The sequence below is a fragment of the Nomascus leucogenys genome, chromosome 13 (genome assembly GCF_006542625.1).
Source record: "Nomascus leucogenys isolate Asia chromosome 13, Asia_NLE_v1, whole genome shotgun sequence".
NCBI classification, from domain to species: Eukaryota; Metazoa; Chordata; class Mammalia; order Primates; family Hylobatidae; genus Nomascus; species Nomascus leucogenys.
In genome coordinates, this window is record NC_044393.1 from 36,009,611 (window position 1) to 36,024,143 (window position 14,533).

The 14,533-nt window shown below is 43.1% G+C and overlaps 1 protein-coding gene across 3 annotated transcripts in view; it reads right to left on the bottom strand.

The window, feature by feature from the left end:
- C13H20orf194 (chromosome 13 C20orf194 homolog) overlaps window positions 1-14,533 on the bottom strand; it is a 166,876-nt gene that overhangs the window by 79,630 nt on the left and 72,713 nt on the right. For all 3 annotated transcript variants that reach the window (XM_030825350.1, XM_030825349.1, XM_030825351.1), the window contains exons 10-12: window positions 14,156-14,291; window positions 5,721-5,802; window positions 4,098-4,134 (exon numbers count right to left, since the gene is read on the bottom strand). In XM_030825350.1, coding sequence (XP_030681210.1) covers window positions 4,098-4,134; window positions 5,721-5,802; window positions 14,156-14,291 — 255 coding nt within the window. The remainder of the gene's footprint in view (window positions 1-4,097; window positions 4,135-5,720; window positions 5,803-14,155; window positions 14,292-14,533) is intronic.

The window sequence follows — 14,533 nt, forward strand, 5'->3', positions numbered from 1 at the left end:
GCCTGTATTCTCAGCTATTTAGGAGGCTGAGGCTGGAGGATCACTTGAGCCTGGGAGGCAGAAGAGGTTGCAGTGAGCCAAGACTGTGTCACTGTACTCCAGCCTGGGTGACAGAGTGGGACCCTGTCTCCAAAAAAAAAAAAAAAAAAAAAAAAGTCATATCCTTGGTTTGACTTATACTTTGCTTTTGTTAAATCACCTTAAGGAAAGTCGGCTCCTCTGAATTCTGCTCAAGAGACTGCCCCTCCCTGTTTGTAACCAAACAGAATAAAACTGTGTAGACTCCTTGACTCCTCTATGTGCAGGAACAGCTACCTACAGAGCAGGAATCCCTTCAGTGTTCTCATACCCACTTGCTGCTTTCCCAGGGACCAATCACACTGTAGTTTCATGTCATCTTTTCACTAGACCTGCTGAAGGCTGGTCTATTACTGGAACCTCTGGGTAGGAGACCTCAGCGGGAGAAGAGAGATGACCAGACTGAGGAAGGGCTGGGTTTTTCTCTGCCAGACTGGACTGCCATGAAGGTCCCTAGAAAAACCAGTCTGGTTCATTTTAGGGAACCACCTAAGGTGGTTTTTCCACCTTGGCATTTAGGACTGGATAATTCTTTGCTGTGGGGTTTGTCCTGTGCATTGTAGGATGTTCGGCGGCCCCCCTGGCTACTAACCAGCATTCCTACCCACTAGATGTTGGTAGCATTCCAGTTGTGATAATCAAAAATTTCTCTAGACCCTGCCAAATGTTCCTGGGAGTGGGGAAAGATGGGGGAGGGAGGTACAATAGAATTGCCCTTGGTTGAGAACCACTGCCTTGGAGGAAGGAGGTGTAGGCTCTTCTTAGGATACCTACAAAGAGAAGGGGCTCATCCAAGGGGCCCTGAAAGGCCAGGAGAGGCACCTGGCAAGGAACTGACAAGGTCTCACCTAAAAATATGTCTATTTTTAAGCCCATAAGAATCTTGTAACAGGTAAAGGAAGGTGATAGGAGTTTGAAAGCGGGAAAAAACACAGAAATGATTTGGTCTAATCCTCTCATCTTATAGAAGCAGCAATAAGGGCCTCTGGAAGTGGAATATGTTGTCTATTAAGTCACAGAAAATTCATGGCTGACCCAAACTCAGATCTGCTCTCAGCCTGGTGCTCTTCCACTGTGCCACATCACATTGCCACCTCCTTCAATTTCCTCCTTGGCTCCTGCACCACACCTCCACAATGTAGGTTAAGAGGTTAGGGTTGAGTTGAAGAAAAAAGAACAGGGAGAGCTCATAAAACAAAATGACAGCTCTAAGTATCAACATATCCTGAAGACTTCTGGCCAGGCAAGGGCAGGGCAGAGGGTATACCCTGGAAGGGGCCTGGCAGAGAGATGTGAATGAGCTTGGCCCCTTCCAGGTGAGACCAGAATCCTCTACACTTTGACACTAAGGGTGCATTTAAAGATGCCAAACCCAAAGACATGCAAAGATATCCCCCTCCTCAGCTGATTCAAACATCACTCAGTACCAACACTGGTCAGGCCTTCCCTTGCTTGGTCTTCTCCTATACTGATCCTTACATAGGAGATCAATACACAAACCACATGGCCACTGACCCATAAAATTAAAAAGCCTGCATGGCTCTGTTTTTTTTTTTTTCTTTTTTCTTTTTTTTTCTGAGATGGAGTCTTGCTCTGTCACCCAGGCTAGAGTACAGTGGTGCGATCTCAGCTCACTGCAACCTCCGCCTCCTGGGTTCAAACGATTTTCCTGCCTCAGCCTCCCGAGTAGCTGGGATTACAGGCGCCTGCCACCACACCTGGCTAGTTTTTGTATTTTTAGTAGAGGCGGGGTTTCACCATCTTGGCCAGGTTGGTTTCGAACTCCTGACCTTGTGATCCACCTGCCTTGGCCTCCCAAAGTGCTGGGATTATAGGTTATAGGCATAAGCCACTGCACCTGGCCTCTGTTGTCACTTTCACTTGAATCCACATGTTCCACTGGATCTGTGATTTGGCAAATCTCCCAATGTGCACCCAGTTACCACTCAATACCAGTCCCTGACATGGGGCATCAATGGATTTGGTTTAGGCAAAATGTTTAAGGGTCTAGCATAAGGATCCAGGACAGTGGCTAAGCAGCGCTGGCACAGAAGTACAAGCAGGCACAAGGTAAGACTACACCCACCAACATGTGAGGAAATGGTTGACTTGTTGCTAAGGAAAGGAAACCCACAAAAGAACTACATACACGTTATGATTACAGCTTAATAATTTTTTTAAAAGCCCAGAAAGATATATACATATACATATACATACACATACACACACATACACACACACACACACACACAATTTTTCTTTTTTTTTTTTTGAGACACAGTCTTGCTCTGTCGCCCAGGCTAGAGTGCAGTGGCGCTATCTCGGCTCACTGCAACCTCTGTATCCCAGGTTCAAGCAATTCTCCTGCCTCAGCCTCCTGAGTAGCTGGGATTACAGGCACGTGCCACCACACCTGGCTAATTTTTGTATTTTTAGTAGAGACGGGGTTTTGCCATGTTGGCCAGGCTGGTCTTGAACTCCTGACCTCATGTGATCCACCCACCTTGGCCTCCCATAGTGCTGGGATTACAGGTGTGAGCCACTACACCTGGACACACACACACATTTTTGAGACAGGGACTCACTCTGTCACCCAGGCTGCAGTGTAGTGGTGTGATCTCAGCTCACTGCAGCCTTGACCTCCCCAGGCTCAGATGATCCTCCTGCCTCAGCCTCCTAAGTAGCTGGGAATACAGGCCTGTACCACTATGTCCAGCTAATTTTTGTAGAGACAGAGTTCCACAAGGTTTCCCAGGCTAGTCTCGAATTCCTGGGCTCAAGCCATCTGCCTGCCTTGGCCCCCAGAGTCCTGGGATTTCAGGTGAGCCACTGCGCTCAGTCCCAGAAATATATAAACTAAGATACTAATGGGAAGTGCCAGACAGGAGGAATTATAGCTGATCTTAATTTCTTTTCTCTAATTCCATATTTTCTGTAGTATGATTATATTTCTTCTATTATATTTTTCCCAATACAACTTTGTGGGCCCTGCCCTAGAAATTCTGATTGTAATCCTGGGATTGGGCCTGGAGAACCTGTATTTTAAAGAGATCCTTAGATAATCCTTTGTAGCCTCTCACTGCTGGCCACAGGGAAGTGCTGATCTAGACCCCACAAAGTTAAGCTGCAGTATTTAATCAGGTAATAATAAAATTCCATTATGTCCATATTGCTGAAGGAGAATGCTTTTTGGAATTTAATAGTTTCAGCACTAATGGGTTGATTTTCTGTCTTTGGTTTCCTGCTGGATGTGAAAGAAGGGAAGTCAACACTTAGGTAGACCCTTTCGGAGGTTGCACAGCCAGTGTTCACACCTTCTCACTATGTTCCATAGGCTAAAGTGTCAAATCCAGAGAAAGACACTCTTCAGACCAGTTAGGGTTTCACATGATTCTCCCAATGGATTTCAGGATGGTTTATTCTTAGAAAAGCCCTTAATTTAAAAACGCATTACATAGAAAACATATCAAGGGGAGTTACATCATAAATGCATGGGTGTGCAGGTAGGAAGTCTCTGAAGTCTAGAGAGAAGAGCAGATGGCAAAGCTGGCAAGGTTCTCTGGCCTGAATTCCAAGCTGAGAGAAACTTGGGAAACAACACAGTAATGTTCACGTCATAAACCAGATGTCTTCTTTTTTTTTACACAGTCTCCCTCTGTTGCCAAGAGTGCAGTGGTGCCATCATATAGCTCACTGAAGTCTCGACCTCCCAGGCTTAAATGATCCTCCCACCTTAGCCTCCCGAGTACCTGGGACCACAGGCGTGCACCACCATGCCTAGCTAATTTTTTATTTTCTGTAGAGACAGGGTCTGCTTATGTTGCCCAGGCTGGTCTCAAATTCCTGGTCTCAAGTGATCCTCCCACCTCAGCTTCCCAAAATGTTGGGATTACAGTGCGTGTCACCACACCCAGCAAAAGCAGACGTCTTTATCACTGTTGATCTCAAAAGGAAGTACACAGGACAGTCACAACTGAGTAACTCAACTTTGAGAAAGAAAAAATAAAATATGAACTTACATTTGTTCAGTTTTCTTGGGCAGCTTGCTGTCACCACCTGTGAAAGAGGCCCGCTAAGAATGTGACAAGAGCACAGGATATGCAAACACTTAACAAGGAAGCTAGAAATGCTTAATTTACCTGGAAGGCATTGTCAAGAACTACATCTTTTTCTTTTTTTTTGAGACACAGTTTAGCTCTGTCACCCAGGCTGGAGTGCAGTGGCATAATCTCGGCTCACTGCAACCTCCACCTCCCAGGTTCAGGCGATTCTCCTGCCTCAGCCTCCTGAGTAGCTGGGATTACAGGTGCACGCCACCATGTCCCGCTAATTTTTGTATTTTCAGTACAGATGGGGTTTCGCCATGTTGGCCAGGCTGGTCTCAAACTCCTGACCTCAGGTGATCCACCCACCTCGGCTTCCAAAGTGCTAGGATTACAGGCGCGAGCCACCATGCCCAGCCTATTTTTTTCTTTTAAGTTAAATACAATACAAACACCAACAACAGTGAAACCCGGCCATTCTCAATAGCCTCCTGGACCTTCACCCGCATTTCCCACTTTTACAACCCACTCAGCAACACCACTAAATACCAGAGATGTGCAGAATCTTAGGTTCTGGAATGTTTTTATTTTTAATTTTTTAAACTTCGAGGCATCAGTAAACAGGCTCAGTTCTACCTCTTGCTTTATCTCCTTAATTACCTGACCCAAGTTATGCTTCTTTCCAGAGTTTCCTGGCTTATTTAACATCATCCAGAATAAAATATGGTTCCTGATATACTCTCCTCTGTGTAGCAATGCTGAGACCTGCGTTCATTCCATAGGTTCTTTTCCATGTGTCTTTGAATACCTGCAACTTCTGGTTACCCCAGTAAACAGGGCAGCCCCGGCAAGCCTAGCCTTTCTGGATGGCCCCACAGCATGCTTCCTAGCTCCTAAGTACCCTTTTATTACGGCATTTTCTCACTTTGCTCACAAGAACAGTCTAGTGGGCACCTGGCTGAGTCATCCAAATTCCCATTGCGGACCCCACCTCCTGCTTTTTGTTGTTGTTGTTAAGACAGAGTCTCACTCTGTTGCCCAGGCTAGAGTGTAGTGGCTCAATCTTGGCTCACTGCAACCTCCACCTCCCAAGTTCAAGCGATTATGGTGCCTCAGCCTCCTGAGTTGCTAGGACTACAGGTGTGCACCAGCACGCCTGGCTAATTTTTGTATTTTTAGTAGAGATGGGGTTTCACCATGTTGGCCAGGCTGGTCTCAAACTCCTGACCTCAAGTGATCTGCCTGCATGGGCCTCCCAAAGTGCTGGGATTACAGGCGTGAGCCACCATGCCTGGTCCCTACCTCTTGCTTTCTTAAACTAGGTCTTATTCATCTTGGCCTCCCCTGTGACACCTAGCACCTATACACATGGTTAGACTTAATGTAGGCTGCACCAATCATCTTCCTCTTGAAACACATTCTGTGAGAAATGTGTTAGACACATCAACTATCCAGAAGTAATCAGACAGGGAGCTGGAGGCCCACAAATTGGGTAACATGAGCTTCCAAGTAAAGTAGTGAACTGTGTGTCAACTTCTAGTTCATGGGAGAGACTATTCATTAGATAAGCTGATGAGATGACAACTTACAGGGACTTACCCAAGTAAGGAACATGAGTAGCTCCAAAAAAGTATGTTCTTGAACAAGCAAGAGGTCCCTTTGGTGAGACACACTGGGCTACCTGGATGTCAGAAAAAAATAAAAAGGGGCAATAACTTAGGCATGTACTAGTAGATAAACAAAAAGTATAGAGTCAATGGAAACAAATTTTCTTTTTTTTTTTGAGACAGTCTTACTCTGTCGCGTAGGAGGGAGTGCAGTGGCGCAATCTCAGATCATTGCAACCTCCACCTCCCGGGTTCAAGTGATTCTCCTGCCTCAGCCACCCCAGCAGCTGGGACTACAGGCACGTGCCATCACACCCAGCTAATTTTTTTTTTTTTTTTTTGTATTTTTAGTAGAGACAGGGTTTTGCCACGTTGGCCAGGCTGGTCTCAAACTCCTGACCTCAGGTGATCTGCCAACCTTGGCCTCCCAAAGTGCTGAGATTACAGACGTGAGCCACTGCATCTGGCCAGAAATAAACTTTCTTCTACAAAACGGATTATTTTTTAAAGACATAGGGGAAAAGATGATCTTTAACTGTTTTTCCAAAGGTATCGTTTGGTGTGTGTGCGTGCATGCGTGCGTGTGTGTGTGTGTGTGTTTGTGTGTGTGTGTGTGTGTATGTGTGGTTTAAACTTTGGCTATATTGTGAGGGTGCTGTTGGATACTCAGTTAGCCCAGGGATGCTAAGGCAATCATGATTCAGAAGGAAAAAGGAAGCAAGGTGTTTGGCTTTTGACTGTCATTAATACTTAGTCCAGAGCTTTCACAGAGAAGCCCCTGGCTGACATGACAGGCAGAGGTGTGGGACAGCTCCAAATTCAGGAAAGGAGGGTGCTATCCACATCCCCACATCCATTTGTATTTCATCTCTGTACATAGCTCCTGCGGAAGAGAAAATAAGTCCCTCTAGGTTTTCAAATTTTTATTCTTCTTCCCTGTTAAGATGTTCATTGATACAGAGATAAAATAGATGTCCTTTCCTCTTCTGAAAATCCAGCATCTCATGAGGGTTCCTAGAATAATAGGTATAAAATGCAAAAATACTGCCACAAGAACTAAAGGAACATTAATAAGTACAATATACAAAAAGTAGCTAAATACGACACAAATATTTATTCCTTCTATTTTACTCAATTGTTTAAGACAACAACACTAGAATTCAAGGCATTTTTCTATAATATTGTGAATCCAAGTTACAGATTGGAAATGAGAACTTATTCTAACTAACCTATAAAAAAAGTTACTAATAGTGAACATGATCAATATTGCCATGACAATGAATGAAAACTCATGGAGGTATTTCTAATTGCTGGTTGATACATATTTCCTCAATTAAAACATGTTCCTTGGATCTCCAAATTTGCCCTTATTAAAGGTTTTTTTTTTAAAGGTGCCAAGTGTTTGTGCTATGAATTGAGTTAAAGTCATATGGTTTAAACCCCAGATTTGAAGGGACACAGTTCTCTTTCAGTTGTGTACACTTGAGTACATGAATCTGAAGTGTATCTCAGTCAGAAGATCAACATACCAGCACAGGTGTTGGCCAGTAGAATGGGATCTATACACAGAGTCAACATTTCTCTCAGGAAAGAACTTTGGATTTTCTTAAGTTGTTAAAATAAGTAACTGGTTGAGTCTAAACCTTGGTGTCACAGAGCACGACTCTTAAAAACATTTTAAGTCAGGCTGAATCAATTGTGAGCTTTCCTGGAAGACTATAAAAAAACAAGAAGAACCTCAAGACAGCTTCATTGGATGTCTGGTCTAAAGGTACCTATCCTTGTATTCAAAGGAAGATTTTGAAATAAATAAATAAGTAACAATATATATCCAGATAATCTTATCCACAGCCTTGGTTTTAATTACCCCCTTCATACCAAGGGAATGCTAATCCTCGCAATCCTAGACTTATGTATCTAACCACTGCCGCCTCAGCTGTATGTGGGTGTCTCACAGTCATTTCAAACTCACTGTCTAAAGTGAACTTCACACACATCCAATTTGACTCTCCTCAGTGTTCCCTCTCCAAATGAATAGTTTCTTTGTCCACTCAGTACAGACATCAGAATCTTGGAGCTTCCATGTCTTTTTGTGGCTTGACAGCTCTTTTCTTTTTATCCTTGAATAGCATCCATTCACTTGCTGAAAGACATCTTGGTTGCCTCTAAGTTTTGGTAATTATAAATATCCATATGCAGGTTTTTGTGTGGACATAAGTTTTTAATTATTTGGGTAAATACCAAGGAGTGAAATTGCTCGATCTTATGGTAAGACTATATTTAGTTTTGTAAGGAAATGCCAAACTGTCTTCCAAACTGACTGTACCTTTTTGCATTCCCACCAGCAATAAATGAGAGTTCCTGTTGCTCCATATCCTCACCAGCATTTGGTGTTGTCAGTCTTCTGAATTTTAGCCATTCTAATAGGCGTGTAATGGACATCTAAATTATTGCTCCAAACATTTCCTAGCTGGCTCTCAGTCAGCCCAGGATGATAAGAAATTCACAACTCAGAAAGAAAAAGGAAGCAATGTGTTTGGGTCCAAACATTTCCTAGCTGGCTTTCCCTGGAGTTTTCAAGTCTATGAGATCCTCAGAGGCAAAGATCATGACTATCCCTTCATCTAGCACAGTGACTGGCATTTACTAGACATTCAACAAGGATTACTGACTTAATGAGTGAAAACTCTTTGGCTTTGGAGTGATACAGACCTGAGAGCAGAAATTGCTTTTACAATACAATCTATAATGTGGATATTCACTGGGTGGTTTTTAAATTTTTTTGGCAACTTTCGAGATAAAACCATTTTAAGGTATATAATTGAGTGGTACACTGCCTTGATCATTTTGTTCTCTTCCCTTCCTGATGTTCCAAGATTCCTTCTTTTATCATTTCCTCTCTGTTTGGACCAAATTTCTTTTTTTTTTTTTTTTTTTTTTCTGAGACGGAGTCTAGCTCTGTCGCCCAGGCTGGAGTGCAGTGGCGCGATCTCGGCTCACTGCAAGCTCCGCCTCCCGGGTTCACGCCATTCTCCTGCCTCAGCCTCTCCGAGTAGCTGGGACTACAGGTGCCCGCCACCACGCCTGGCTAATTTTCAGTATTTTTAGTAGAGATGGGGTTTCACTGTGGTCTCGATCTCCTGACCTCGTGATCCGCCCGCCTCGGCCTCCCAAAGTGCTGGGATTACAAGCGTGAGCCACCGCGCCCGGCCTGGACCAAATTTCTTTAAGTTATTCTTTTAGGTAGGTCTTCCAGCAACAAATTCTTGTAGTTTTCCTTCATCTGTGAATGTCTTGATTTTCCCTTAATTCTAGAAGGATATTTTTATTAGATACAGATTTCTAGGTTGACAATTCTTCTCTTTCAGCATTTGAAATATAGGTGCCACTTCCTTCTGGCCTTCATGGTTTCTGATGAGAAAGAAATACAACTTTCACTCAAAAATTGTTGGCCGGGCATGGTGGCTCATGCCTGCAATCCTAGCACTTTGGGAGGTCGAGGCGGGTGGATCACCTGAGGTCAGGAGTTCGAGACCAGCCTGGCCAACATAGTGAAACTCTGTCTCTACTAAAAATACAAAAATTAGCCAGGTGTGGTGGTGGGCACCTGTAATCCCAACTCCTTGGGAGGCTGAGGCAGGAGAATAGCTTGAACCCGGGAGGTGGAGGTTGCAGTGAGCTGAGATCATGCCACTGCACTCCAGTCTGGGTGACAAGAACAAAACTCCGTCTCAAAAAAAAAAAAAAAAAAAAATTGTCTTTCCCCCTATGGGTAAGGTGTTATTTCTTTCTGGCTGTTTTCAAGATTTTTTGTTTGGGCTGAGCATGGTGGCTCATGCCTGTGATCCCAGCACTTTAAGTGGCCGAGGCACGCGCATCACTTGAGGTCAGGAGTTCAAGACCAGCCTGGCCAACAGGGCAAAACCCTGTCTCTACTAAAAATACAAAAATTAGCCAGGCATGGTGGTGTGCACTTGTAGTCCCAGCTACTTAGGAGGCTGAGGCATGAGAATTGCTTGAACCCAAGAGGCGGAGATTGCAGTGAGTCAAGATTGAGCCACTGCACTCCAGCCTGGGTGACAGAGCAAGATCCCACTTAAAAAAAAAAAAAAGATTTTTTTCTGTAGTTTTCAACAATTTGACTTTGATGTGTATTGGTGTGGGTATTTTGGGGTTTAATCCTATTTGAGGTTCACTCAGCTTCTTCATTTTGTAGATTCATAGTTTTGTGGGGTTTTTTTTTTGCCAAATTTGGGGGAATTTCAACCTTTATTTCTTCATTTTTTAAGTCCCATCTTCATTCTCCTCTCCTTCTGGTACTCTAACAATATGAATATTTGGATTTTTTGTGAGACTCTCACAGCTCTCTGGGGTGCTGTTCAGTTTTTTTCAGTCTATTTTCTGTTGTTCAGACGGGTGATTTCTATTGTTCTATCTTCAAGTTCACTGATTCTTTATTCTCTCATTTCTGTTTTGCCATTGAGCCCATTCACTGAGTTTTTAACTCTGACTACTGTTATTTATTTATTTATTTTTGAGATGGAGTTTCGCTCTTGTCTCCCAGGCTAGAGTGCAATGGCGCAACCTTGGCTCACTGCAGCCTCTGCCACCCAGGTTCAAGTGATTCTCCTGCCTCAGCCCCCCGAGCAGCTGGGATTTTACAAGTGCCTGCCACCACCCCTGGCTAATTTTTGTATTTTTAGTAGAGACGGGGTTTCGCCATGTTGGCCAGGCTGGTCTTGAACTCCTGACCTCAGGTAATCCGGCCTCCCAAAGTGCAGGGATTAAAGGTGTAAGCCACCGCGCCTGGTCTATTTTTACTTTAAAAAAACTCAATTTGGTTTTTCTTTTTTCTTTTTTTTTTGAGATGGAGTCTCGCTCTGTCCCCCAGGCTGGAGTGCAGTGGTGCGATCTCGGCTCACTGCAAGCTCCGCCTCCTGGGTTCACACCGTTCTCCTGCCTCAGCCTCCCGAGTAGCTGAGACTACAGGAGCCTGCCACCACACCTGGCTAATTTTTTCTATTTTTAGTAGAGATGGGGTTTCACCGTGTTAACCAGGATGGTCTCGATTTCCTGACCTCGTGATCTGCCCACCTCGGCTTCTCAAAGTGTTGGAATTACAGGCGTGAGCCACCACACCTGGCCTCAATTTGGTTTTTCTACACATCTTCTATTTCTTTGCTGAAACTTTCTATCATTTACTCCAAGGGTATTTGTAGTTGCTCACTGAAGTTTTTTTTTTTTTTTTTTGAGACAGAGTCTCGCTCTGTCACCCAGGCTGGAGTGCAGTGTTGTGATCTTGGCTCACTGCAACCTCCGCCTTCCGAGTTCAAGCACTTCTCCTGCCTCACCCTCCCAAGCAGCTGGGACTACAGGCACGTGCCACCACGCCCAGTTTTTTTTTTTTTGGGGGTTATTTTTAGTAGAGGCCAGGTTTCACCGTGTTAGCCAGGGTGGTCTTGATCTCCTGACCTCGTGACGTATTTTTATGATGGTTGCTCTAAAATCTTTGTCAGTTAATTCTCACATCTGTGTTCTATTAGTGCTGGCACTGATGACTGTCTTTTCTCATTGAGTTTGGGATCTCTAGTGATTTTTCAGTTGAAACATGGACATTTTTAGTGGTTTCCCTGGAGTTTGTGATATAAATTAATAACTAATCGAAGTCCACCTTCAAATTACACTCTATCACTTTGTGTGTAGTGCATAAACCTTGTGTCAGAGTACTCCCATGTCCTCCCTCCTGTGCCTTATTACATTGCTGCCACTCACTTATCTACGTGCTGTAATCACCTATACACTGTTACTATTATTAGAGAGTTACCTTTTAGATTAGGAATAAGAAAAATAAAAGATTTCATTTTATCTTCATTTATTCTTTCTTTGATGCTCTTCCTTTCTTTATGCGGATCCAAGTTTCTGATATATATATATTACATATATAACACATATTATATATTACGTTATATATAATTAAATATATAATATATACACACATACATAGTGTATGTATAATAATATATATACACACACACACATACATACACACATACATAAAGAACAACTTAACATTTCTTACAGGACAGATCTGCTAGTGATAAATTCAATTTTTTTGTTTGTCTGAGAAAGTATTTCTCTTTTGTTTCCCCCCTTTTCTTTAGAAGGATAATTTTGTTGGATATAAAATGTTGTTTGGTTGGTGTGTTTTTTCATTCAACACTTTAAAGTATCATTTCACTCTTTTCTTGTTTGTATGGTTTCTGATAAGAAGTCCACTGGAATTTTCATCCTTGTTCCTCTGTAGGTAAGGTGTTTTATTTCCCCTTTTGGCTTCTTAGGAGATTTTCTCTTTGTCTTTGATCTTCTGAAGTTTGAATAGGATAGGCCTAGGCATAGATATTTTGGGATTTATCCTGCTTGGTGTTCTCTAAGCTTCCTGGGTCTGTGGTTTTGTGTCTTTGTCATCAATTTTGGAAAATTCTTGGCTATTACTACTTCAAGTACTTCTTCCGTTTTCTTCTCTTTCTTCTTCAGGTATTCCCAGTACATGCACATTATACCTTTTGAAATTGTCCCAGGGTTCTTGGATGATTTCTTTTTTTTTTTTTCTGAGACGGAGTTTTGCTCTTGTTGCCTAGGCTGGAGTGCAATGGTGCGATCTCAGCTCACTGCAACCTCCGCCTCCTGGGTTCAAGTGATTCTCCCACCTCAGCCTCCCCAGTAGCTGGGATAACAGGCGCCCGCCACCACACCCAGCTAATTTTTTGTATTTTTAGTAGAGATGGGGTTTCACTATATTGGCCAGGCTGGTCTCGAACTCCTGACCTCAGGGAATCCATCTGCCTCGGCCTCCCAAAGTGCCTGGATTACGGGTGTGAGCCATTGTGCCCAGCTGGTTCTTGGATGATTTTTTTTCCCTCATTGTTTTCTTCTCTTCACACTCCTGTTCGGGAATTTTCTGTTGACCAATGTCATGCTTACTGATTCCTTCCATGGATATGTGTGCTTTACTGATAAGCCAATTAAAGGTATGCTTCGCTTCTATTACAGTGCTTTTGAATCCTAGCATTTCCTTTTGATTCTATCTTCAAGTTTCCACCTCCCTGCTTACATTATTCATCTCTTCTTACATGTTGCCTATGTTTTCCATTGGAGCCTTTAACATTAATCCTAGCTATTTTTAATAATCTGTATATTACAAAATATGAGTCATATCTGAGTCTGGTTCTGATGGTTGCACTGTCTCTTCAAATAGTGTTTTTTCTTGCCTTTTAGCATGCTTTGTAATTTTTTGTTGAAAGCCAAAAATGATGTCTCAGGTAACAGGAACTGAAGAAATAGACTTTTAATGTGGGATTTTATGTTAATCTGGCTGGGAGTTGGGTTCTGTTTAATATTTTCTGAAGCTGAAGGTGCCAGGGACTTCAAATCCCTCTAGTATTCTTCTATTTTTCTCCTTTGGGTTCCCTGTGAACTCCACCTTAGATGTACCTTGCAGCTCTGTCAGCAGTAACCCCCTATTATATTGTAGACCTATGCTAAGGTAATGGGGGAGGCAACCATTCTATGATTTTACGGTTAAATCTCAGTCTTTCAGTGGGCCTGTGTCTCCAGGCTGTGACCATCAAAACTGTTTCTTAGCTATTTCCCCCTTCCCTAGGGAAGACAGGAAGGCTACAGTGACATGTGCCTGTGGTCCCAACTATTCAGGAGGCTGAGGTGGGAGGATCACCGAGCCTGGGAGGTCAAGGCTGCAGTGAGCCAAGGCTGTGCCACTGCACTCTAGCCTGGGTGACAGAGTGAGACCCTGTCTCAAAAAATAAACAAACAAACAAAAAAACTAGTACCTACTAACCACAGCTTTCCTGATTGCCAGAGACATTTTGAAAATACTCAACATTCCACTGAGATAGCACAGACTTTCACAATTGTTAAAGTCTCATATTCAGGTCTAATGTTTTCTTTAAAAGAATGTAGCAGACAATCTGCCACCAAATGCGAAAATCTTCTCTCTGGCACTCTCAACAAACAATGATCATCAAGGTTGGCTTCTGTCCTTAAATGTAACAGTCAAGGCATAACAAACTTAGGCTTGGAATAACTATCTTCAAATTATTTTGAATTTTAAAAATTCTATTGACAATATTACTCTGACAACTTAAAGACTGGTTTGTGAAACTATGTTCTGAACTTTTTCCTTCAAATATTTCAAAATTAAATGTGATGTTTTCAAATCACACCTAGTACCTATAAAAAAAAGTACACACAGTTTCTAATCACTTCTTTTCACTCTAAAACAACTTCAAGTTCAGGGTTAAATCAACACACTAACTGGAAAAGGTTCCTTTTGTCTAGCTCCCACCACCCACCCCGCCCCCGCAACTTGATAATAAAACTAATCAAGCACCAGGCAGTCCAGCCACTTACCATGTGTTTGGCAAAGCTCCCGCCGGGACCAGTGCTTCGTACCAGATGTCCTTCAGAAGGGAAGTTAAAGTTGCCAGCATTCAGGTTTTCTCGTGTGGAGTGATTACCAAAGAGAACAAATGGCTGCCGATTAGGGCTAGAGAGCGAAGTCAAAAACATGTGATTAGAAAACAGTTCCTGGCCAAGACAACCTTCCACGACCTTAATAAGTCCTCAGGCTTTTCTGAGGGACACCTGCAGCCTGAGCAAAGCGGTCAGTCAGTACAGTCGACCGAATATCCTTGGCTGGTTGGAAACGGATGCCAGCTGTCTCCCTACTGACCCATAGGGATCAGTTAACATTTAGGGACATAACTAAACTCAAGCTAGGTTTGTATT